The sequence below is a fragment of the Paramormyrops kingsleyae genome, chromosome 21 (assembly GCF_048594095.1).
Source record: "Paramormyrops kingsleyae isolate MSU_618 chromosome 21, PKINGS_0.4, whole genome shotgun sequence".
Classification (NCBI taxonomy): domain Eukaryota; kingdom Metazoa; phylum Chordata; class Actinopteri; order Osteoglossiformes; family Mormyridae; genus Paramormyrops; species Paramormyrops kingsleyae.
Genome location: NC_132817.1, coordinates 4,148,363 through 4,173,711, shown reverse-complemented (window position 1 = coordinate 4,173,711; position 25,349 = coordinate 4,148,363). Strand labels below are relative to the sequence as shown.

At 52.2% G+C, this 25,349-nt stretch overlaps 1 protein-coding gene across 4 annotated transcripts in view; it reads right to left on the bottom strand.

Moving 5' to 3' along the window:
• tgfbr3 (transforming growth factor, beta receptor III) overlaps positions 1-25,349 on the bottom strand; it is a 66,785-nt gene that overhangs the window by 17,984 nt on the left and 23,452 nt on the right. For all 4 annotated transcript variants that reach the window (XM_023816622.2, XM_072704460.1, XM_023816623.2 and 1 more), the window contains exons 4-8: positions 15,318-15,455; positions 7,010-7,187; positions 4,798-4,960; positions 2,989-3,136; positions 191-374 (exon numbers count right to left, since the gene is read on the bottom strand). In XM_023816622.2, coding sequence (XP_023672390.2) covers positions 191-374; positions 2,989-3,136; positions 4,798-4,960; positions 7,010-7,187; positions 15,318-15,455 — 811 coding nt within the window. The remainder of the gene's footprint in view (positions 1-190; positions 375-2,988; positions 3,137-4,797; positions 4,961-7,009; positions 7,188-15,317; positions 15,456-25,349) is intronic.

Sequence of the window (25,349 nt, the reverse complement as noted above, 5' to 3'; positions counted from 1 at the left end):
CAGCCGCACCAATCCCCAACATTCCCCACCTCTTGGGTGGCTCGGCGTTTCATTGACAGACAGCCGCACCAATCCCCAACATTCCCCACCTCTTGGGCGGCTAGGCGTTTGAGTGACAGACAGCTGCACCAATCCCCAACATTCCCCACCTCTTGGGCGGCTAGGCGTTTGAGTGACACCAGTCCCCTACCTGGCTCCTTCAGATGCAAGTTGAAGTGATTAGCCACAGGCGTGCTGGTGAAGGAGGTCACCGGGCTGTAGCGGTGGTCTTCAGCCCACCGGATCAGTGCCTGAGGATCTGAAGGGAGGTGGTGTTTGTGGATCTTCGCTGTGCTCTTGTCCACGGCTGGGTCCAGATTGACGCTGTCCGACGTCTGCATGACACGTGGGTAAACATTTAGGAATTCGTAAAACGCCTAGTGGGCTCTGAAGGTTTGTGTGTGACCTGGGATTGTAGAAGCTCTTTTTGGTGGTGGATCATAAATGCTGCCTGAAAAATGTATTAGAAGTGCAGTAAGATATCCTGGGGTCACAGGAATCCAAACAAGAGCCACTGGTACGAGGTTCGAGAGGCACCCTCATGTTCCATTATCGTGGCTGTTGTAAAACGGCTACACACAAATCAGGAAGGAGTGAGGATTCTTTATCAGGACAGGAAGTCAGCCCCCCCACCCATCAATGCCAGTGATTAGCGCACGTCTGAGAGCCAAGTCAGGCTCTGTTATACCATACGGACATTGTCATCTTCAGATCAGACAGAGGCTCCTTCCCTCCTCCCCGCTGGACAGAGAAGGAAGGCCAGGCTCCGTGCCGAGTGGCAAATGCAGTCGCATCACTTCCTGTGCCCTATCTGCCCCTGGAAGCGCTGACTTCGCAGATAAGCCAACTGGATAACGCTCCGGCTGCTCGTTAATCACCCGCCCTTATTACTCGGGTCGCCATGGCGAGAGTCCCTCTTTGATTGCGGTCCTTCCCGGGATCCACGGTCCCACGCGGATGTGTCTGGTTTCCCCCAAATTCCGCATTCGTTCCCCAGTTGCTTGGCTTGTTAATGGAAGTGGACGCTAATCCCTTCCCACAGTGGTTTCCCACGGACCTGGGTTGAGCCCCCTCCAATCCACCAACGGTAGCGGGGCTTTGATTTTACGAGGCTATCATATCACACGCATATCCCACATTCCCTGCTGCACCCAGGCTGTTCACACACACACACCACATACACACACACACCACATACACACACACCACAAACACACACACACACACACCACATACACACACACACACATACACACACACACCACACACACACCACATACACACATACACACACACCACATACACACACACACACATACCACATACACACACACATACACACACACACATACCACATACAGTACACACACACACCACATACACACACACACATACACACACACACACACACATACACATACACACACCAATGTACCGGTATCACGTGTGTCTATAACATGCCCGTTCACACATGCGTATGGGCACAGATATCCGTCCTGGCAGATTAAAACACCTGTTTGAAAAACTCAAAATTGCGGCAATGTCCCGATGTTCCCAGGAAGGAGGCCACTGTGTGCCGTCCTGGGCGGAGCGATGCAGAAGAGCCAGGCTGAGGCTAAAGGCTAAAGGCTAAAGGGGACCTCGCGCGGGCGTGCTCATCAGCGCCCCCTGCCTGCCATAAAGCTAAAGCCATTTTTCTTAGTGTGTAAATTTTGTCATTAGATTTACAGTACCAGTCAAAAGTTTGTGCACACCTACCCATTGAAAGGTTTATATAATTATAAATACATTGAAACTGTAAAAAAAAAAAAAAAAAAACAGTTCTGCGAGTTGGGACTTGGAAGGTTGCCGGTTCAAAACCCGCGGTCAGCAGAGTGATCCCACCACTGGGCCCTTAAGCAAGGCCCTTAACCCCAACTGCCCCAGGGACTGGCTGCCCCTACAGTCTCCTCTACGCCAGATCCATGAGGTACCTCCTGGGATGCTTTCCCAGCTGTCCTGAAGGAGGTCCCACATATGCTGAGCACTGATTGGCTGCTTTGCCTTCAAACTCCTCCAAACCCATCTCTGATGGGTCTGGGTCAGGTCGCCAGGTCATGTGACGCGGCAATCTTCACTTTCTTTTGTAGGCAGCTTGGCGTACCCAGACTTTTGACTGGTGCTGTACGTCACATACATTTCACAGGTGTCGTTTCTCCACTCTGACATTCTCATACTATTCCTTCCACAGCCAAGTCGCATCAATGTCCATCCATCAAACTGTTTATCCTGGTCAGGGTTGGGGGGGGGGGGCTGGAGCCTATCCCAGGCAGCAAGGAGCTGAAGGCTGGCCACCCCCCAAGACGGCACGACCGTCAGGGTCCCCTTCATGCTATGGCTGTGCGTTACAATAATGTTTATTAATCACCACTGATTTATGAGTGAAATTCCACACTGATATTTTTGCAGTTAGTAGCAATAACTGGAAAAAAATAAATGATGAGGTTCTGACATGGATAAAGGACAGGGGCATGGGGGTATGGGGTATGGGGGCGTGGGGGTATGGGGGCATGGGGTATGGGGGCGTGGGGGCATGGGGGTGGCGATCTGTGAGCCCGGAGCCGATGCCTCACTACGGAAATCCCAGGAAAACTGCGGGATCCGGGGCGGCCAGAGACTCGTAACTCAAGGCGACGGATGACTAACGGGTTGGGCTGAGGAGAACAGCCTGACTAGATGCTGATTGGATGGCTCGGGTCCACACCGGTGTCTGCGGGGGCTGGCGCTCTTTCGCCACTCACAGTGACAGACTGACACGTGTGGTGACAGGATGGGGCTCCCAGTGTGAGAGCGAGACCTTGACTCTGTGGGGGGTGATACCCCCAGGGGTGTAACAGCTGGTGCAGTTATATCACGTTGGGTGGGGGCATTCGGCGGGGTGGGGGGTTGAGGGTGGGCCACAGCACATACCACGATGTCCAGGGTGCCGGTGACGCCATGGCTCTTGATGACCCAGTTGACTGACTTCTCACACTTGAGCAGGAGGACGAGGTCTCGCTGCAGGGGGCGATGCGGGGCCAGGGGCCTGACTTCCACGATCACGTCCACCTGGAACGCGCTGCCATGGAAACAGCGAAAGAGAGCGGCCATAAACCACATAGGTCCCTGAAGGGCCAGAACGGCCGGGGATTTATCACACTCTATCCATATTATCACGTCTCCTGTGTCTGGCCAACTGACTAAGACCCTGGCGGCTCTCCCAGAAGAGCAGGACGTGTGTGGAGCGCCGTTACCCTGGCCGCGCTCCTCCGTACGAGGGCCCTTTGGGGATTCCACTGTATCATGGCGCTGCAGGATTCTTAAATGATTATCAAACCCTCAGGCATGAGAGGCCTCTGACACATCAGGGGGGCGGGACAGTCTGCCGTTACCGACGTCCCCGTTACCCAATGCCGTCACTGTTCTCAGCCCCGCACAGTAAATTTCAACCAATCGGGCGGCTTAAAACCACTTTTCTTTGTGAATGAATATCAGCCCTAAAAAAACACCGGCTTTTTATGGTGTAGCTGTGTAACTGGAAATGCAGAGTCACACAAAAAGCCACGCAGACGCTGTCGGTACAGACACACCCCCAAAATGAGGCGCGTACACAGCGCTCAGGCAAACACACTGGGGGTCAGGGTGCTGTCAGCAAACGCATGCAGGCTGAGGACAGCCCCGTTCACTGTTAACCGTGCCTCTGGCAAGCAGGCCTGTTTTCCAAGTTTACCGTTGTAAAAAGAAGATATTTCCAAATATCTCTTAAAACTCTTACAAAGTAATAACCCCAGAGTACAGAAAAAGATGGGCTTCGCATCTATGAACATAAAGTTTGAGTGCTGACCACAACGAGCAATCAATGTAAGATAACAAAAACAGGGACGTCACCACACAGACTGAGGACGGCATCACGCCAAAACGCGTCTGTGCAGTGACGTTCAATTTAACTAAAAATATTAAGCAAAGTGTGACCTGTTTATTGTTCTCTTATAGAGTAATAATCCCAGGCAGAGTCACAGAACCGTGAGCTGATCATTCTTCTTAATGAGGAATCAGCTTTATTATGCGCTTTTTAACAAACACATATTCCCGTTAGTGCGGAATCACAGCTGCTTACGGTGAGTGTCGTCCTCGCCGCCATCGATCGCCAGCTGCCCTTTAAAACCACGTCCAATTCCCAAATTTGCCGATTCGGTGCTGGCAGTGGCTCCCCGCCCGCGGCGCGTTGTCATACGCCACCCGCAGTTTGTCAAAACAGGCCCAGCGTGCTTCCACACACAGGCGGCGTTATATTTACGCTTCCCGTCCCCCCAGACTGATCCAGCGGAAGCGCAAGTACCCGAGAGCCAAGAGCCGGGCCGCGTTTCCACTTAGGTCCTCTCAGGTAATGGTTCTTCACCTCAACTCCACACTCACTAACACACTGAAGTACGCCATAGACCGAAAATAACTCACAATTGATCCGACAAAGATTCTTGACGTAGGTGGGACCCAGACTGATGAATTATTAAACGAAGCTCAACATTGCCAAGGAAACCTGGACATGGATGCATAGGCTGTTGTTGGTGTCGGGTAAGATGATGAAGAGTCCAACCATGTGTATGTTTGGTGGGTGGTGCTTCAGATTTGCACTGCCACGTTCAAGGGGGGGGGGTGGACTGGTGGAGGCATGGCTGGAACCTGCTGACCGGCCCACACCACATTCAAGGGGGAGGGGGGAGCAGGGACACTACTCCTTACCTGCTGGAGTTGGGGGCCTGCAGCTCGATGATGTGGACCTCGCGGTTGTGGTTCCGACCCGACAGGACGCAGCCCCGAGACGGCTGCGGGTCCTCATAGCCCGCCAGGTAGTTCAGGGACAGGAAGTTGTTGTCAATCTTGCAGGTGCTGGAGAAGGTGAGGTCTGCAGGACAAAGGGGGGGGGGCATTACGGGGGTGTGCTGGCGGATGGGTTGGCGGCTAATAGCTGACTACAGACACAGAGCCACCGGCCTGTGAAACGCTTCAGCATGTTAGCATAAACGCAGGTGCTGGTCCTCCCAGGCAGGACATGCTGTGGATGAGGGACCAAACTTGCAGCGTTGGGCACCTTCTCATCTGCAGCGAAAAGCAGAAGGCGAAGCAGACGGCCTGGTGGCCCCCGCGGGGCCCAGCATGCAGACGCACGCCGCCTGGCCCCCGCACTCCCTATTGTTTTCAGTGTTAGGCTTCCAGGACGGGCCTCTCTGTTCTTCTGCCGAGCGTCAGCGCCAAAGACCCCCTCCCTGCACCGGGGCAAATGGAAAACCGGTGCTGCCTTATTAGGAGGTGTCCGGGGGGGAGCCGGGGGGGGTGGGGGAGGGCTGTGCAGGCTCTTATAGACTGGCACCCATCCTAAGCCGGCCCTGGGCTACTCTCATGGGCAACAGCATGGACTTGGTCCGTACCTCCGCGAGAGAGAGGGGGAGAGAGAGAGAGAGAGAGAGAGAAGATGTGTCAGAGAAAGACAAAGGGAGATGAGGCAGGAAAGAGAGAGACAGAGAAACACAGGCACAGATTCCATGGCCCAAGGGGGGTTTGCGATCGGCCTGGGGGTGCGGAGGGGCTGACACTACAGCAGAGTTAATGTTACCCTCCCTTCCTGAGGTCAGAGGTTAAGGATTTCAGCGTGAGGCAGCACATAAAGGGAGATCCATTTCCCATTTCACTGAGTGCAGATAAAGTCCTTATCTTCTATAAACTACCAAGACAGAGAGCAAAGACTCCATTAATAAAGATGCTTGTTAATATGGATGTTTTTCCGGATGGCCAGGACCTGGTGGAAAAAAGGAGGTGTGACTCGTGGTCCTTAACCAGGCAAGCGGAGTGATACGGCACCTTTCCCAGCAATCAGCAGGTCTGCCGGATCCTCCCCGCCCACTCCACTCTGCTCACTCTGCTCACTCCGCCTAACCTATCCGCTCTGCACACCCCACTCACTCCACCCACGCCACCCACACCGTCCACTCTGCTCACATGGCTCACTCTGCTCACTCCGCTCACTCCGGCCACCCAGTCCACTCTGCTCACTCCGCCCACCCCGTCCACTCTGCTCACATGGCTCACTCTGCTTAGTGCGCCCATTCTGCTCACTGTCAGCAGCATGTTTCCACCCTGCATTGTTACGGATCCACATCCTACCCTTCTAGCACCCCTTGGAGTACTTCAGAAAAACGGGGGAGGGAGGGCTGGGGGGTAGTTGGCAAGCAGAGGATTTCTGTACTACAAAATAGGCTTTTAAAAACACCCTTCCCTCGTCTCTCTTATTTACTTATTGACTTTAAGCATAAATGAGTCTAAACCGCAGGTCTAGATTGAGCAAAGCTGTTGTTTGAATTTGTCATATTCCAATAATGCTGTATTTTCCATGTCTGGCCTGTAAAGTCCAAACATCTGCTCAGTCATCCCCTGCCAGCTACCTCCCTCTCTCTCTGTCTCGCTCTCTCTCTCTCTCTGTCTCTCTCTCTCTCCGTCTCTCTCGCTCTCTGTCTCTCACTCTCTGTCTCTCACTCTCTCACTCGCCTGCTCTCCCCCTCATCCTACCCACCTTCCACAAATCTGCAATAACACTATAAACAATATGGCTGGCTTGCAGCCAGGCATCGGGGCAGCTGCTCGCTCCATTTTTGTCAGTCTCTAAAAGTACGTTACCGTAATTCCCCTCCTCATCCCCCTTCCCCCCAACCCACACTCCAGCGCACGTGGACCCAGGTCAGAGGAGACCGTGACAAGCAGGCAAACCATCCAGCAAGAATTCCTCATGGATTCGGAATCACGTGAGCGGAATGCTGACCACTCACACAGCTGACCATGGCATCTCCTGGCCTTCCGGCCACCATCCTGACCGTGGACCGTCGTAGGGTCCTGGGTTTGTGAGCGAGGGCCTGAGCATAGCCGGATGCTCCTGGCCTCCCTGGTGCCTAGATCCACCTACCTTCTCCCACATTGATGTACACATTCCTGGTGATGCGGAGCTCGGAGAAGGAGGTGACAGCCTTGAACTTCTCGTTGGCCCAGGCCAGCAGGCGCTCGTTGGCATGAGGGAGCTCCTCCTTCTCAACCTCACAGGAGTCCCACAAATGTCCCATCTCCATATCGGAGCCCCTGGATACCTGGGGGGAGACGAATGAGGAGGCCGTGATGGAGGGTGCCGTTCGGGTGGGCACAGGACCAGAACCAGAACCCCCCCCCCCCCCTGGCAAGAGAGGGCCATTTTTATCTAATGTGCTGTTAATCAGCCCCCAGGCCAGAAGGCGCTGACCCCACCGAGGACCTCTAGTGGTGAAACCAGAGAGAGACAGGCTCAAGGGGAAAGGGGAGCACCGTACGTCCAGGAAGCACTGAGGACCCTGTCACCAAGCCCCCTCACCCCCCAGGCAGCGCCCTATCACCCCCCAGGCAGCGCCCCCTCACCCCCCAGGCAGCGCCCCATCACCCCTCAGGCAGCGCCCCATCACCCCCCAGGCAGCGCCCCCTCACCCCCCAGGCAGCGCCCCATCACCCCCCAGGCAGCGCCCCCTCACCCCCCAGGCAGCGCCCCCTCATTAGGGAGAAAAACTGACAGCCTGTCGCTCTGCAAGATGAACTAAAATGATATTTTCAGCTGAGCAGTTCTTCAGAAAGAAGCGGAGAAGAAAGCAGGCTTAGGGTGACCAGATAATCCATGTCAGGGAGACACTTTCAGCTACTTCGGGTTTTACAAACTACTTTCGAATTGAAAGGCTCCTGTGCTCAGCTAAATAGTTCAGCTCTTCCTGTGCTTTGACTGGTTTGTTTCCTTGACTGAAAGACTCATCCAGCTGTTTCACATTAGCATTAGTGACATATGCATGATTATAGGAGACTGACCAATCAGCACACAGCAAAAACTCAGTGCTCAAGTGAAATCCAAGTCCGTCTAATTGAAATGGTAATTTACAATTCCTGTCCTGGCTCAGAGTGTCCTCCCTGACATGGATTATCTGGTCATCCTAGGCAGGATGTGTTTCAGGGAGTCGGACGGCTCACGCAACCGAGGTTTCAGGCAGAAAAACCTCACAACAGTCTATATGGATGAATCACTGAATACAGAGCATGAAAACATATACTGTAAGAGCAGCATTCTGATTTATTGTGCATGTGCCTTTTTTTTACAGCTGATAGATTCAGTTGAAAAAGCGGCAGGAAATGAGTTCAATATGCACTTTAATAAGTTTGATTAAGTGTTTAAGTGCTAAGTTGAAATTTCAATCTGCTTGCAATTATGGCCCACCTGTGACCAGAGCACGACAGCCCAGTTTCAAAGGTAAACAGGAAGATTAAATGCTGAAATCTGACACAGTCGGAGGGAGCAGCAGGGTGCTGGACTCCTTAGGTAAAAAAATGTAAACATTAAGAGTGAGATGTTTCTGCAGGATCCGTGACCAGCGGCTCGAGGCTGAGACCAAGCCGCTCTCTCACACACGCCTGGCTTGCACAATGCAGTGTCAGGTTTCACCAGTTTATATAACGCGCTCCCGTGCGTCATGTGGAATCCAGCTGTAACTCTTGGAGCTACCCGCCCCCTAGCCGGGACCCACTGACAGTGCCTCCTACTGGTAGGGGCCTGCAGCTGGCCTGCAGAGACGATCACGTTGAGTCGCGGGCTTCCTTACTCTGCGACACGGTGACGCCGACTCCCCCAGCCGCACGCCTGGTTTTTGCCACATCATAAGAGCCCCCTCCACCCCCGCTCCATGCCAGCGACCAAATCATTAACTGATAATTATTGTTGAACCAAATAAGCAGGCTGAAAAACAAAATGCAGTCCTTGCCTCACAAAGCAAGAATGTTCAATGCGAACCATACGGGAGGAAAAGGGGCCCTAATGCGCTGTGTTACGGTTACCGGGGGTGGGTCTTAATAAGTGTGTTACGCTCTGGTTCAGCACGCTGACTGGCCGACACGGCATGGACCTCAGACTGATATTCCATTTCCAAACGGATCCATGAGATCCCGGCACACAGGTAACATCCGCATGCTGAAATCACGCTTCGAGAATCGCTGTCAGCTCAGCGCCTTTAACGAGATTCATTACGGTCAAACTCCGGGTTCGATTCACTACGCCAACAGGTGCCGTTCGAACACTTCCAAGCTTTCCGAGAAAAACACATGGTGACCGGAAAAGAGGACAGGGGCGCATCGCCCCAGCGGCGTACCGCTACGTTGCGCGGCGTTCTCGTTCGCCTGCGATCATAATCTGCCGCGGTGCCGAACATCTGCTTGACCTCTGGCTGTCTCGCTGATGTTCTTTACGAAAGGTAAAATAAAATTTAAAAAATGGGAACAATAAAAATGCAGGTTTGCGTGGAGCGTTCCCTGGCATGGATTAAAGTATGGAAAAAGGAAGGAGGGGCTGGGGGTGTCGCCTCCCAGTGCCGGGACGCTGTCCCCCCCCCCCCCGGAGACACTGAAGGCGGCCTCCACGCCAAGGCAGCTCATGTTCAGAGCTCAGTGTAACTGCTGCACTAACAGCAGACACTCTGCACTTCTTCTGGCTGTAACTGTAATCCTTCCCAGTGTCGCCTGTCCACTCACATTCACGATTCATCTATCTGTTTAGCTCAGCCTTTTATTTTCCACACCATGCCGATTCTGACTGTCGGCAGACCGTTCAGGGTTAAAATTATGCGTGAAATTTCATGTGCACGCACTTGTCGGAAAATTGTCTCGCATGTTACATGATACACAGGGGCACATCCACCAAGACGAATCCCTTGCGTGTCGATACCTGCCCAATAAAATCATCCTGATTCAGAATCTTAAAATATTATCAATTCAAAGGCATCAGGCTGCATCATCTGACGGGCCTGGTCCTCGGGGGACACTGGACCTCATCAAGGCGACAAAGAAAGCGTCAGGCCGCAAATAGGCCATAGTTTTTGGGGGGTGGGGGTGAGCATAGGGCTCAAAACCTGGAAATGAGGTCACTTTAACAGGAATACCTTGGCTGCGTCGGCCAGCTTGCCGGCGAGAGGGAATTGTTTTAGCGTGATGCGCGTCTGCCGAGAGCCGAAGACGGAGATGCAGCGGTCAGAGCCTAAGGAACAGCGCCTCTGGGAAACGACCTGGCACTCGGCGGGGCCAGCTCACCGCTGCAGGCCTGCGGGGGCTCTGGCGAAGCGCTCGTCTCCAGCGCCGTTTACTGCAGGCCGTCTCAGAGCACAATGTTCAGACTGAACGTTAGGGTACAACAGCCGACCCTTGCGAGGCCTGGCTGCTCACCTGCGTAGGACATCGCAGGTTCAAACAGAGAGAGGCTCCACCCTGATTTAGCTGACGACTCAGAGATTATCAGGTCCTGAGGAAAAATCTCAGCTGGCCTTTACAGTCTTATTGGGGGGGGGGGCAGCACATACGTATTCAGCGACTGCCCCTCCTGTCACATCAACAGGCCATAAAAGCAGTTTTACTGCCCTCCTCCTAAAGGTACAATTAGTGCCCTTGCTAATTACAAGCCCCCCCACGCTGAAACCCTCTGACCTAGAACTGTCTCCGCCCCACATAAACAAACGCCTGTTTACTTTCACCCCGGCGGCTCGCGGGCCAGAAGGGGTCCGTTGCGGCCTCGTTCTGAGATATGAACTAATGTGTGACCGATTTAAGCGGGAGCAGAGCCAGCGCAGCGAGAGCCAGGAACACGCCGTTACCCCTCATCCGCGCCGGAGCCGGGGGGCGGGGGGGGGGGGGGGATCGCAGCGTGATAAACCCCTGAGCCCGTCGTTGTAAAGCAAACTAAATATGGTCACTTGGAGATGCATCTTGATTTCCGCAAAAACAGGCCAGAAACGAGCAGCTGCCTCTCATTCCCGCCAGTCAGCGTGAACTCGGGGACGCCACGCCCACCCCACCCCGAGTACCGCGGCGCTGCTGGGGATGTTACGCCGCTATCCGACGCCCCTCCCGTCCTCGTCGAGGCTCCCTCTCACACACCGGTGCTTCAGTGGGACTCTGTACGTGAGTCCTACTATTAAAATACACAATTCAGAGTGTGCACAATCAGGCTGATCAGTAAACAACACAAAATCATACGTTTGGCAGAAGAGAAAAGAAATCCGACTGCCTGAAAATTGAATCACTTTATTGCAGTTAAAGCAGTTTCGCATTAAAAACGTGCTCTTTAGTTAATCTGCCCGGAGGAGACACAGCTGTACTGAAGCCAGGCTGGAAGAGAGGCTTGCATCTGCCTCTTATAATGTCTGTGAAATTATATTTAGTTTTGGCTTTTATCACCAAAATGCCTGCCTTATATAACTGCTACAGAACGTTAACGCTAAACCGCTAGCATCCTTAAACAGATCCTCTTTACGTCGTACGTGTTTTGGCCTCCCAAGGAACTGAGCCGAACCATCTTCACCACGCTGATAAATGATCTAGCTCATCAACACAGACAGTGGTGGAGGTTTAATGGCCGCTGCTGGGACCAGTAATGCTGGGACCAGTAATCCACTCGTGAGCTTAAAACACTCAAAAAGGCAGTCACCGCAAAACAAGGCCCAGCGCACTAGATGTTAGCTTGAAGCCCAAAATGGAAGAGAGTAATTAAGTGTCACTGTTTTTGGTCGAGCTCCACCCTGGTATCTGTGCTTGACTGACGGCGCCTTTCTTCTCGCCAACCGACCAATTAGCACGCAGCATTCTCGTGACACCGTGACCGAGGGCAGCAGGTCAGGGGACAGGGGCGTGACACCGTGACATCACGGGACGACATTACCTGCAAAGCAAAGCGACTCTGTGCCTGGTTCCGTCAGGACTTCAGCTATGTGGTGGCTGCATGTGTGTGCGCACATGCGTTTGTGGGTGTAGCGCATGAGGAGCACTGCAGCCGTCCGGGACGCGAACCCAGCACAGCTTTCACAACCCAGTTCCCATCTGGGCCTGTTTACAGGAAGTTGCATGCTGCAAAAGGAGCTCACTGATTTCCAGATAAATACTCGGGTGACCCACACAAACAGCACCATAACGGGGCGTCTATCAGCTATCTGGGGAGTGTGGTTCGAGCCAGGGCACCGGCCAACCCCCCCGCCACACCTGTTGCTTCACTACTGCTGCCAGAAATGAAGTCTCACTTCTGAGTTTTTCTGCCAGTAACAATAAGCAAGGCTTAGATGGTCAGTGGGAGGCGCTGTGGAGCTCAGTCTGCTGGGACACTGTGTCCGTGCTCGGAAGGTCAAATGCCAGGGTCGGCACCCTGAGTTGCCCTACTATCTCAAAAAAATGTACATTGAAAAAAAGCATCTGCCAATTAAATTAATCAGCAGGTTTGACTAGACTGCTTCTTGGGGACCCAGAGTGATCAGCGGGCCCCTATTGGCCATCTGTTTTTTTTTTGTCAAATTACTATTTTTGAAAGTGATTTTATTGGTCGTTTATTTATTTTGTGAGCTGGTGATTGGTTAAAACTGAATGATAAGACTAAGTCTAAATGTTTTGGAATTTTTTTAAATTTTTTTCTTTAACGTTGTATATTTTCTGGGATGCACGTGGTCTGTTTCCTACATAAAATGGATGCTACGAACCATACGAGTTTCATGCCAGTAAAACACAGAAGAAAAGATTCTAATAGTAAGAACTAGTTTTATATTCTTTTGGAATTTGCCCCCTCTGTAAGGTTAACTGTGATCTATTGTGTCTATGGTAAATGTGTCGAGTGCACATTGTGGATGCAGTTGACACACACTGGATCAGAGTCCAGTCAGACCGGGGTGGTTAGGGTATGTTTCCTCATACTGTGGAAAGCCCAGCCCGCCCCCCCCCCCCCCCTGCGGGTGACCTCAGTGTTTCAGCTTGTTGCTCTGGATGACCGCACCTGTCACGTCATACTGCATGATGCAAAGGTGAAACCACGTGATGACAGGACTCACCTATCAAAACCAGGGGTCGTGATCTGACGTCCTCCTGGCGTGACGATAAGAAGCCACAGGTCACATGAAAGGCACTGCATTGCACGAGAAGCATTCGGCTGCAGCTGGAGCGTCCTTCCCGTAACCCGGCAAATATGAGGCAGCCGCACCAGTAAGGAGCTCAGCCCACTTCCTGCTTCCATCTGGTGAGGGAGCATCACTCTCTCTGTATGTTTGGGCCTCTTTCAGCCGCGCCGTGTGCAGCTGGCTGGCCTCTCAGCATGAGCTGTGAATTTTCCACCTGAGCACGCTCCCACGGCCACGTGTGACCCTGACATCACCCCCAATGCAAGTGGGGACGAAGCCACACTTTTGGGGTGTTACAGTGTAGCTTCCTGCTGTGACAACAGTGCACGCAGCTTTGCATGTGCGTGAGTGTGCCAGGTCACACTGCAATGCCTGCCGCTTGCCTATAATCTTGCTGCAGGATGTGAGAAGGAGGTTTAGACGCACGGCCGTCTGACTGAAGGCCCGCCGGGGGCCTGGAGGACCTCCGACCGCCATTCTGCACACACGCTATGCTTCCCTGCTCCCTCCAAGTATCACACTCAGATTTTAGACATTTTTGTAGGGGACATTTCTGTTTGAAAGCGACATACATTTTTTTGAGACAGCAAGACTGGAGGGCCTCGTTCAGGGGCCCAATGGTGACATCACTCTGCCGACTCTGAGACTGGAACCGACAACTTTCTGACAACAGGCACAGGGTCCTAACTGACTGAGCCACAAACAGCCCATCCTAGATGAAATGTTGCTTTATCTGCCATTTATACAAGAACAGGTATATTGGAAAGTGCTCTCAAAGCCGCTCTCACCCCTTCCCAATCCAGCTCACATGGTAGAAGCTACTGGTTTTCAGGAAATACTAGTAAGGGAAGGAGTGGGTCCCGTGCCCCCCCCATGTCCTCATTCAAACTCCAAGTTCAGGAGGGGCAATCTGGGACATCATTAACCCATCCTGACCTTTTTAACAGACAACAAACAGAATGTTCCGGAAAACCCATCCCTCTATCTTCCAGCTGCTTATCACTGACAAGGTTGGAAGGAGCCTGGAGCCTGTCCAAGATGGCGCAGGGCACATGGCATGGGTGTGCCCTAGACGGTGCCAGGTCCAAAATACCCACAATTCTCAAAGCACCACATTCACAAATGTGCCACCCAAGTGTGGACGGACACTAACAGGCTAGCGACAAAAGTCCTGCCTACAGCAAATAAGAAAAAAGCCCTAAGCAAACGAGCGGAGATTGGAAATGATGAACACTGAGTTACGGACAGCGCCACGGAACCCTGAGTCAGAGCATTAAGACCCAAAGGCCTCGTTTAAAGGCACTGAGTCAGTGTCTAACATTGTGATCCTGCTTTGGATCTGCACGGTGTCCGCCAGAACTTTTCGGTGAGCCGTCCGGTCGCCTCCCACCCCCAAAATAACTGAAGCTCAAGTATTTCAGCGCTGGTCATTAGCTATTTTTTTTTTTGCATTGCATCATTGCCTAGTAACAGCAGCGAAAGCCAATGAATGACAGCCGTAGTCCTATACCTTGAGGCTGAGGCAGTGACAGTATTATGGGATGCGGATCACTGTTCGATTTTAAGCACCATTTCTCAGGGAAATGAGAAACATCACTCGGCAACGAAAATAGCACATGGCTGTGTTTTAATGCGAAACTGAGAACGTTGTGGAACACAATAAAGTTCCTACAGGGGACAGACGAAGCACAACCAAGCACCAAACAGAAGCACCAAAACACGGCACCAAACAGAAGCACCAAAACACGGCACCAAGAGAAGCACCAAACCACCGCACCAAAACGCAACGCTAAAACACGGTACCAAAACACACCAAACACAGGAACATAATAATAATATGTTTGCCTGTTACATTCAGCTGCTGTGTTAAGCTGCCATGCTGACATGTGCTTGATTGCTGTATCAGACTACAGGCAGCTCTCGGCATACTTAAGACCGACTTAAATCCAAAAGTAAATCCAAATATATGCAAAAAATATCTGCCATACATGGAGGTTAATGTAAGCTGATACAAAAGGTGTCATACATACAGTATGTACTTGTGCACTTTATCTGTTAATTTAGTATATATGCAATTAAGTATATATGCATTTGGTTTATGGTTTTTTGCTATAGGATCCGGACAAATCCGGCACATAACTGACGTAAGGGTTTGTGCAAGGGATTACTATGTTACTGTACTGTATTTCAGTATTACTGTATTAGATGCCTGTATTAAGTTTGGTGGTTGTGTGAAACTGCCACAGATGGACAGACAGGAGCCAGTGAGAGGCTGGGGGGCAGCTGCAGACTTACGTGGAAAACGCGCCGGACGCTCGGCGCCAGCTTCTCCATCTCCAGCTTCCAGAGGACGGGCTGCGGTGAGTTCAGCACAAAAGCCAGGGGTCTCTGGTGGACCTTCAAGGACTGTATGGGCTTCAGATGAAGGGTCACCTGCAAGGGGACAGTTTTTGTTACGTATTCATCTGGCACCGCGGGATGCGTTCCCAGAAGGCAGTGCACAGTTCAACGGCAACATTATTTTCATTTCAACAGCTTCACAAATACGACGGATGCCTGCATAACCCATTACAGTGCCCACAAACAAAAAGAAGGGTGTGAGGGGGTGACCCCCAAATAGGGGGGGTTTGGAAGCAGCAGGCGGCCCTCCGTGAACCTCGATCGACACCAAAACCAACCCTCGCTCCCCCCCTGAAGAAGGCTGCGGCTCCATCAGCCGCAATAAATATCATTTCCGGCTTTCTGAGTTGAGTTTTTATTTTTCAGGGGTCAGCTGGCTGGGAAGAAAAACACAGGACCCCTCCCCTGGGAAACTGACTTAAGTGGCATAAGATGAGATGAGGAACAGCAGGGGTGATGCTAGGTGGCGGCCAAACACCCCCCCCCCCCCCATGTCTGCCCGGCCCCCGTGGCCGAACGTTCACCCGGCTCCAAGGCTAATCGCATTAGGCACTTCCTGTGTGTGAGCTGACCTGCCCCCCGCCGCTCCAATCCATCAGGATTCCCGTCAAATTATCCCAATTCACGTCGACCCCCCCGTAACCCAATCACGACGGCTCTATCCCCACTGCAGGGACCAGGAGACAGAGGTCTGCTATGTTTTGCTCTTTCCATAATATTTTGCTTTCATTTATGGATGTGGACCCACAAAGAAAACATCGTGAGTAGCACATAGAGAACATCCCTCAACACCATCGGGGAGTACAGGAGCATCGAGGAGAAGATCTGTGACCCCAACCCATGCTCAAGCACTAACCCAGGAAAAAATATGGTGAAAGCTCTGTGGACCCTCTGCGTAGGAACCGTTGCCCACATCTGTTTGATGTGCAAACTCATGAATGTGACATACGGACCTCCACACTTGGGGACAACACCCAGGGCTAATTACTGTCTGGGTTTGATGTGGATGGTACCCTCTTGTGAAGTGAACCAGTCATCCATCAAAGTCCTGAAACAGACCTTCCAGGTAACAAGCCTGTTAAGAACACGCCCCAGTTACGGTCAAAGGAGACCTGCCCCTAAGGCTGGCTCACTGAATCTTGCAGCACATCCCATGTGGTGAAGGTTTCCATGGTGACGTTTTTGGTCCTGAGGTAATCCCAGAATGGTATGTTCCAAAGTCCTTTAACTCTACACCTGTGTCACACTGCCCATACACAGGTATAATCACACCCTCCCTCAAACCCTGCATACAAACCTGCTCATTGTCCGTTACAGACAAGCCAGCTTTGTGCCCATTTGAGAGCAGCGGGGGCAGACGTACTGGCCTTGGCAGGGGTTAGGGTGCCCGAGACACCCTGAGGGTCTGGGGAATTAAGTGACATGGCGTACGAGGGAAGGGGCAGCTTCAAAGAGCGGGACACCACCCACAGGTCAACGGGAGTTAGCGGCTGGGGCTATCAAGCTCAGAAAATGGCCGGAATATTCAAACGCGAGATGGGGAACTCAGAAAGGCGCAGGCAGGAGTGCAAGAGGCAGGTCTTCTAGACCCAGACTGCCCGTTTCATTGGTTTATTAAAAAAAAGTGTTTTTCTCTGCCGAATGTTTTGAGAGCAGAGCTAAATCTGCTGAAGTGATCGCGCTCAGGCCCCGCCTCCAGAACAGAAAAACACACGCAGATTGCGGGCAGCCGTCCTCTGGAGCGAAATAGTGCCTGCTCACTCTGGCCGGGCTTCAAGTGCGGAGAGGCATTCCAGATTAAACAAGGGCAATAAAACCAGACAGGGGGAGAGGGAGAGAGAGAGAGAGAGAGAGAGAGAGCCACGGCGAGTAACTCGAGCTTGTAAAAGTTGTGGAATTTCACAATCGGACACAAATCATTCCAAAAGCATGAATTTCGCAGCACAAGCGTAAACACCTTTTTTTAAGAGGGGACTCAGCAGCAGCGAATGGCCCGGGCCTCTGCACCTCCTCCCCCACCCAGCTCCAGAACCTGGGTCCCGGGAGGCACTACGGAGGCCCAGCGGTCACCACGGCAACCAAGATACATAAACAAGCTGCAGGGGCCGTCCGCAGCTTTCAGGCGAGTGGCCTCATGCCGGCGCGCGACTCCAGCGTCAGCGGGGAAGATCCTGGGGTCCGCGGCATGGTGGAGCAGGAGCGTGGCGGGCCGCAAAGAGCCGATTTATGGCCAGGAGTTTAATGGCATCAGAGCAGCGGGGGGGGGGGCAGCGGAGAGGACGCTTGTCAGGACAGATCGTGTTACTGCGAAACCCGAACTCCATGCATAGAGACAGCTGCCGTTGGTCCAGCAGAGCGGCCGTTCAGGCGAGCATTCCTTGGCCCGCGCCTTCGGAAGGTCAGGGGCGTGTATAACGCCTCCGTGGACCTTGGGAAAATGCTACGGACACTCGGGATCCTTCAGCTACCTCCCCGATTCCCGATTCCCATCATGCAATGCAGCCACAGTGACAGAATCCCCCGCAGGAGGTACCCGACCCTTTGGGTGTTTTAAGGAACCTTGTGGCTCTGAAATCAGATGCTGTGATGTCACACTGTGATGTCACAATCAGGCATGATGTCACTCCCTGCACTGAAGAAAAAAATTGCAAGCAGCTCACTGAAAATTCACTGACTAGTTAAATTCACTGAAATGTGTGAAAAAGATGTGAGCCATTCCAGTCAGTAGGTGATTAATCAAGGCCTCGGAGCCAGCGGGGAAATGCGCAGAGGCTGTTACCGCAGCTGCACACGGCGGCCCTGCCTACAAGTGTGACCCCGGCTGCTGGAAAATGGTGTTCCCTCTGTTGACAGAGCGAATACGAGTCTCATTACGCAGGAAGCCCCCCTAACATGACAGGCCCCTCTCTCAGAAAGTGATCTTCCGGCAAAGGTGGCCACCGCTGGCTTCTCACATGACCGCAGAAGCAACGATGATTGGAAAAAATATGTACTATAAATCCTCCCAAATTGTCATTGCTATAAATGACAACCCCCCCCCCCCCTCCCCAGAAGGAATCTACACATGCCTCCACATGTCCTGGACACAAGTATCACACCCTGCTGTTCAGGTCCGATTCTGCTGACAAGGAAGCAGCTACCCCCCCCTCCCACCACCACCCATGATGGTGACCAGACCCCCTCCAGCTAGAAGCAGCAAGGTGCATGGATCTCTGAGGTACACAGAGGCAGACCCTCCACAACAGAAAAGACTCCAAGACGAGGAGGTCTGAAGGTCTCGAAGGAAGAAAACATGCAGAGATAAAGGACAATGATGGGGCTTCTGGACACTGCGACCCGGCGAAATGAATGCAGGCGTGCGACTGGTTCATCATTTGGGCCCCCGAAGGGGGCAACTGCCCTGGTCGGTGACTTATCGGTTCTCAGTAACTACACAAAAGAGAAACGGAGAGAGAGTCAAGAGACAGAGTGAGAGAGAGAGAGAGAGAGAGAGGGGGAGGGAGAGTGAGGTAGGGAGAGAGAGTGAGAAAGGGAAAGAAAGCAAGAGAAAGCGGGGAAGAGAGTGGGAAAGAGAGAACAAGTGAGAGAGCGAGAGAGAAAGCAAGTGAGGGAGAGAAAAAGCAGGGGGGAGACAACAAGGAAGAGAGAGATAGTGAGAGAAAGCACAAGATAGAGAGAGTGAGGGGGGAGAGAGAAAAGGAGAGCTAGAGAGAGCGAGACAGTGCAAAAGAGAAACAGAGCAAAAAGAGAATGACAGAGAGGGAGACAGAGTTAGACAGAGAAAAAGAGACTTTGACTTTTAAAAACTTCTTTATTAACACAAATGCACAATTAATCCTTAACAGTGAAAAAGAGACAAGCAGAGGGAGTGAGAGAAAGAGTGAAAGTAAGGGAGAAAGAGTGAGGGAGAAGGACTGTGAGAGTGACAGGGACATCGTTGCTTCTGAGAGTCTGAAAGAGACAGAAATAGTGAGAGAGAGACAGAGAGAGAGTGAAAGAAAGAGTAAGTGTGAGAGAGAGTGAGAGAGAGAGAAAGAGAGAGACAGACACAGACAGGCAATGAAAAAGAAAGTGAGAGAGAGTTTGTGTATGTTGGTGTCTGCGTGTGAGTGTGTGTGTTCCTCTGTGTGTGGGGGAGGTAAACAACCTCTTTATGCACATCTTGGTTTTTTACAGGTCATTGAGGATGAAGAATGGAGTATGCTCTCTGGGGGGGGCAGGGCGAGGATGAGGGTGGGCCGCCGATGCGATGGGCACAAGGAAACAAGCCGATGGTGGCTCTTTATTCCACCCCAGCATCCGCCCCCTCCCCGGCGATCCGCATCTGTACCTGGAGCCTCTCTGCTTCACTCTGATGGAAATCAGTCTGTCTCCAGTCGGTGGCAGAACATAAAAGCACTGGGAGATAACACTGGGAGGGGGGGGGGCTTCATAGCCCACTTGGACGCAGGCTGTCTTTTACTGGACATTTTTACAGTTTTCGCACATTTATATGGTCGGATGTTTTGCTGGTGCCAGGTCAGGTTCAGTTCTTAGCATTAGGGGGGCTCTAGAGGAGACCTCGTAACTGACAGCCCTCACGGTGAGAGCACATGTCCACATTCCTCCGTACTCAGGGAAATGATCTGCTAATGAGCGACACTAACGGGCTCAGAGGTGGGATGCAGTGCAGACTTCAAACTCATTCAGTGTGCAAATGCCATCCACATCCCACGATGTGACAGAAGCACTGCTGTGCTGCCTGCATTTCAAGTTTAACCGTAGCGGCCGAACAGAATCGAACCCACGTGGGTCTTCATCGTGCCGCTCTCACCCCAGAAGCGCGCAGGGTCGAATGTCTATCCGCCATCGCCTGTTTAATTAATTACCGAAGTCGCTTCCGCTGACGTGCAGAAGACGCCATTGCTAGCGGGGGGGAATGCTCAGCCCTCTTAAAGTCACGAGTGGTGAAGCGGGCTGGGGAGATGTGCCAGCAGAACCAGTAACGCGTCCTGGCTCCGGTGGAAGAGGCGTAGGGGACAGAGCCAAACTCCCCCTGGGGGCCCTTTGCCGACCTTCGGGGGCCCTTTACCGACCCTCTGGGGCCCTATTCAGACCCTCGGGTGCCCTTTGCCGACCTTCGGGGGCCCTTTACCGACCCTCTGGGGCCCTATTCAGACCCTCGGGGGCCCTTTGCCGACCCTCTGGGGCCCTTTGCCGACCTTCGGGGGCCCTTTGCCGACCCTCGGGGGCCCTTTGCCGACCCTCGGGGAAACATTCGCCTCTTGGTCCAGCAGGCAGGATGACTTCTTCTCCAGGGCTGCAGCTGTCTGAGGACCCAACCCGATAAAACGGTCTGCTGCCATCGCAACTTTTGATTCTCCTCCAAAGAGGCTCCAGCTTAGATAAAGGTGGCCCACGCGGGACATTAAACAGAGCAGTCTGGCCCCTTATTTGCCCCCCTTGTTTCTCCAAATCGTATGCGGAGGGCGGGACTCCGCCACACCAGGCCCTCGCCCCTTTGGCCTAACTCTCACCACCGGGGTAAAATACAGCCACTCGCCAGAACACTGTTATTCTATAACATCCTCCGTCAGCACAAACCGGCGGGGGGGAGATAATATGTTTAGCTTGATAAAATAAAAGCATCACGCTGCTTCAGCAGATCTGATTTCCGTTACTCCTGTCCCCAGCTGGCTTGATCTGCAGTGCAGGGGAGCGGACAGGGGCTTCTCCGAGAAGAAACAACTTCGAAATTTGCGATTCCATAAAAACACAGAACGCCGTGGCTGCGTAGAGGATCTCAGTCCTGAGGCCTGGCCCGTGACCCTCATCCCCGTAGGACAGACTGGTTACCCGGCAACACAGAGAGCCACATTCTTACTGGAATATTCGGCAGACATAAGCGCCAGGCCGAGCTAGAGCACTTGGCAGAGTGACACAGAAAGAGATGAGGTCATGTCACGGCGTGAAAAACACCTTCGACTGAGACGGCTAAATTTAACTGGCAGGTGAGGACGGTTCAGGCCGGCCCAGAGCTGAAGCCGTCCATCTCTGATACCCATTAACGCTGCGGGCTGCTCGTTTGAACTGCAAGCCACGCCAAAATCCAGCCGCTTATCTGGAAAACAAGCAGTGCTGACCCCCACCTCACACACGATCCGCTCTGTAATTCTGTTATCAGATACCAGCACAGAATGACCTCTTTGTGCTCCAATCTCCCGGCTCATGCATGAGTACCGGTGTTTACCGAGGTGGCCGGTGACCCCACCCACTGGCTCGATTCGCACTGCGTCAGGAGCTTAATGACCAAATAGGTGGACGTCTCTGACAGAGAGAACTTCCTCTGGTGGTCTCCTGCACCGAACGCCCAAAGCCACATCCCTCAGTGCTTAACGAGGCAAAGCGATCCAGCCGGCCCCCCCTGAAGCGGAGGTCCACCTTAAGCTAACCAAACCACCCGTCTGACAAGCATTCACATGGTAAAGAATTACACTGACTGCACTACACTCTGTGCAATGGTCTCTTCCCAGCCCTGCAACCTTTAGTTGAGGTGCAATGTGCTTGTGCTGTTATTCAGTTACTACAGCATGAAATTTATTAACTTCAGGAATGTCAAAGGCAGGTCCAGGAATCCTGTTTCCAGCTCGTTAAAAAATTAACACCGCCGTTGCTCTCGTTTATGGGTGCAGCGTTTCGTCCGAGTGCAGAAGCCCGACTTTCCACCAGAGGAAAATAATGGAAATCATAACTCTGGCAGTTTTCTTCCCCAGTCGTTTCTTGCATGAAGTTTGGAAAATAAAGTCTGCTTAAATTGTGGTCCTTGGATGGAGCTATCAGGAGCTGCTCTCTGGGTTCTCCAGGCCCTGGCACAGACGGCTGGACAGGCTGCCTGGTGCCAGGGCAAGGGAGCAGGGAACCGGGCAACCAAACAGGAGATATGCTGAAGATCAGGCTGCAAAGACAGGCAGAGACAAACCAAGACCGGCCTGGGTGGGGCGGCACGCTTGGCCATGCATGGCCCTGGCGAGGAGGACCAGACCACCCCCACACCCTCTCCTTCACTCCACCTACACCATCCAACATGAAATACCATGTCTTTCACTGTCCAAGATGAGGTCATGCCAGGACAGGACATTAAGACGGCTGGTGCTGTTTGCAGCAGGGGAGTCTGGTGAGTCTGTGACCTCATAGGACAGGAGAAATCGGTATGTCGAAACCAGAAACCTGGAAGGTCTCAAGAAGGAATGGATACGTCCCCAAGAGCTTCAGGAACGTCAGCGGCCTCTCCTGAAGCTTAAGGTCTGCTTTTAAATTCAGCACTTTTTCAGCCCGCATTCCTGCTGACACCTCCAGAGACTCGGTGACCAAAGAAAACCATCATGGCGTGAAGACACAGGTTGGGATGCGTGAAGGTAACGATGTGTGTGAGTTCATCAGAAAAAATCTACCACCAACTCCCAAGAGCTGCAGGAAGCCGTTCCCTGACTCAAAACGGACAGCAGCTTAGAGCAGGCCTGTTCTCCGCTTTAAATTTAACATTCATTTTACGCTTTAAGCTTCACATCTGGTAACGAGCTGAATAAATGGCTTTGGTACAGAAAGTGAACCTCAGCAGACGCTTTTCCAGGATGTGGAGAGGCCAAGCGAAGGCGGTGCGGAGAACGGCGCGTCACAAACGAGGGCGGGGCCTGGACGGCACACGCTGCAGACCGCAGGACGCAACGTATGTCCTGGCCAACAAGCAACTTCCTCTTGCGTCCGGCCGGGAGATGTTTGAGAGGAGAAGATCAGCATGGATGAAAAAAAAGAGAATTAAAAAAACACGCCCTGGGATTACTGACGGGCCACTCGCTGACTTGGAAAACAAGTAGTCTAAGATTCCCGTCCAAAATAAACAAAGGAAAACCCTCATAAAGCAGGACAACATGGATTTCTGAGAAGCTCTCTTAAAGGGCCAGCACGCTCCCTTCAACTGAGGCACTGTGACTGACATCAATGAAGAAGATCCCGCCTCTCCACTGGACACCTGGGCAGATACCAGGGCCTCGCGATTCCTTCACGTCCCGTCCGGGTGGAACAGACTCACCTCTGAGCAACTTGCGGAAGCTGCTTGTTGACATGCAGTCCAGATACGTGATAGCACACCAGAACAGTGCAAAACAGAGGCACCGAGCTATAAGTCACAGTGGAATACCAGTGCTGACCAGTGATGACGTGGGGTCTGAAATCACTTCACAGCCAGACACCAGATACCAGATATTTTAAACTGTAGGAGTCTCAGTAAAAGCCAGGAGCAGGCAAGCAGAACACTACATAAATCAAATCACAATGGGTTAACTCAACTGTTCAGCAAAATCATGTCCTGAGCTCTGCGGGTCTCCCATTCCTCCCGGCATCCTCTGAACAAAATCCGCTTCTTTGGCATTCCTGAAGGAGGCTGGGCATCGCCAAGCTGCAACTTTATAAGGCTTCTCAGTTTCCAGTGCAGCCATTTGGTCAACGGCAAAGATCAGTAAATCACTCATCCTCCAACTGTTTATGTGTGCAGGAAAATTTACTTTGACTCAGGGGCTTGTCATCAGCAGACAGCCAATCCCAGGCTTGCCACTGGGGTGGGCGTGGCTTTAGAACAGCCACTCTAGGTGGGGGGGATAAATGAATACTGGCCGCATCTGCCACCCATGGTCAGGTGGGAGCCAATGAGAGCCACAGGATCCTGACCGCTGAGTGCCAGCTGTCAAATGTGTCCCTCAGTTTTATGGGCGGTGTCTAATCTCTAAGCTGAGCCTTCACGGTTGAGGACTGACCAGCCAAGACCGTAGTGCCCAAACTGGCCCGCCTGCAGAGAACAACACAGACGAGCGAGCTTGTCCGGGACCACACAGGCCCGAAGCACCAAGAGGAGTCATGTTTCATAAGTCTTTAGGAAGCCAAAGAGCAAGAAGTGAAACCCAGGAAATTTCTTCATGGTGGGAATTAGCTGGTTTAGTTTAAGTGGACCATGACCACACTTCTGGGTGTCACAGACACAAATAAAAAGCAAGATCTCCTCAGGACCTTGAAAGAATATAGAAAAGGCTTCAGTGCAGAGATCAGAGGCCGTTTTGACCCTCATGTTCCTTCAATGTTTTGGCTTCCAAGGCTAACAGATCAACGATCATCAAGGTCCTCTTCTTGGCCCATCAAGAGTCAAGTGCAGGTACAGGGTGCACAGACATAGAGGACCTTAAACACCTGAGTGCAGCACCTTATCTGTGACCCGCAGCTGACAAAGTGCAGTCCGTTTAACTCCTCGCAGTGTGTTTCATTCCTCGCAGTGTGTTTAAATGCTTGCAGTGTATTTAACTCCTCACAATGTGTTTAACTCCTCGCAGTGTATTTAACTGCTCGCAGTGTGTTTAACTGCTCGCAGTGTGCTTAACTCTTCGCAGTGTTTAACTCCTCGCAGTGTATTTAACTCCTCACAATGTGTTTAACTCCTCGCAGTGTATTTAACTGCTCGCAGTGTGTTTAACTGCTCGCAGTGTGCTTAACTTCTCGCAGTGTGTTTAACTCCTCACAGTGTGCTTAACTCCTCGCAGTGTTTAACTCCTCGCAGACTGTTTAACGGTACCTACTTACAGTGCGTCTCAGCACGGGATATCCCCGGCATAAAAAACAGAACTCTAGCAAGCATGACAAAACCAAAGAAAACCGATGCTGTCCTTCAGGGGACCCCGCAGTGGGATGTCCAACTCAGTTCAACGCAATAATCTGCTTCTACAAGTGGGATTCCATTTCACCAAATCAAACAAATGATGAATCAAGATAAAATGATGAACAATGTTGACTGTGAACAAAATTGCTCATTACGGATGATGAATGTTTGGGCCTAAGAGGAAACAATCCAGGTCACCTTTCTTACATCTTCTCTGCATCACATTCTTCAATAAAACAGGCAATCAG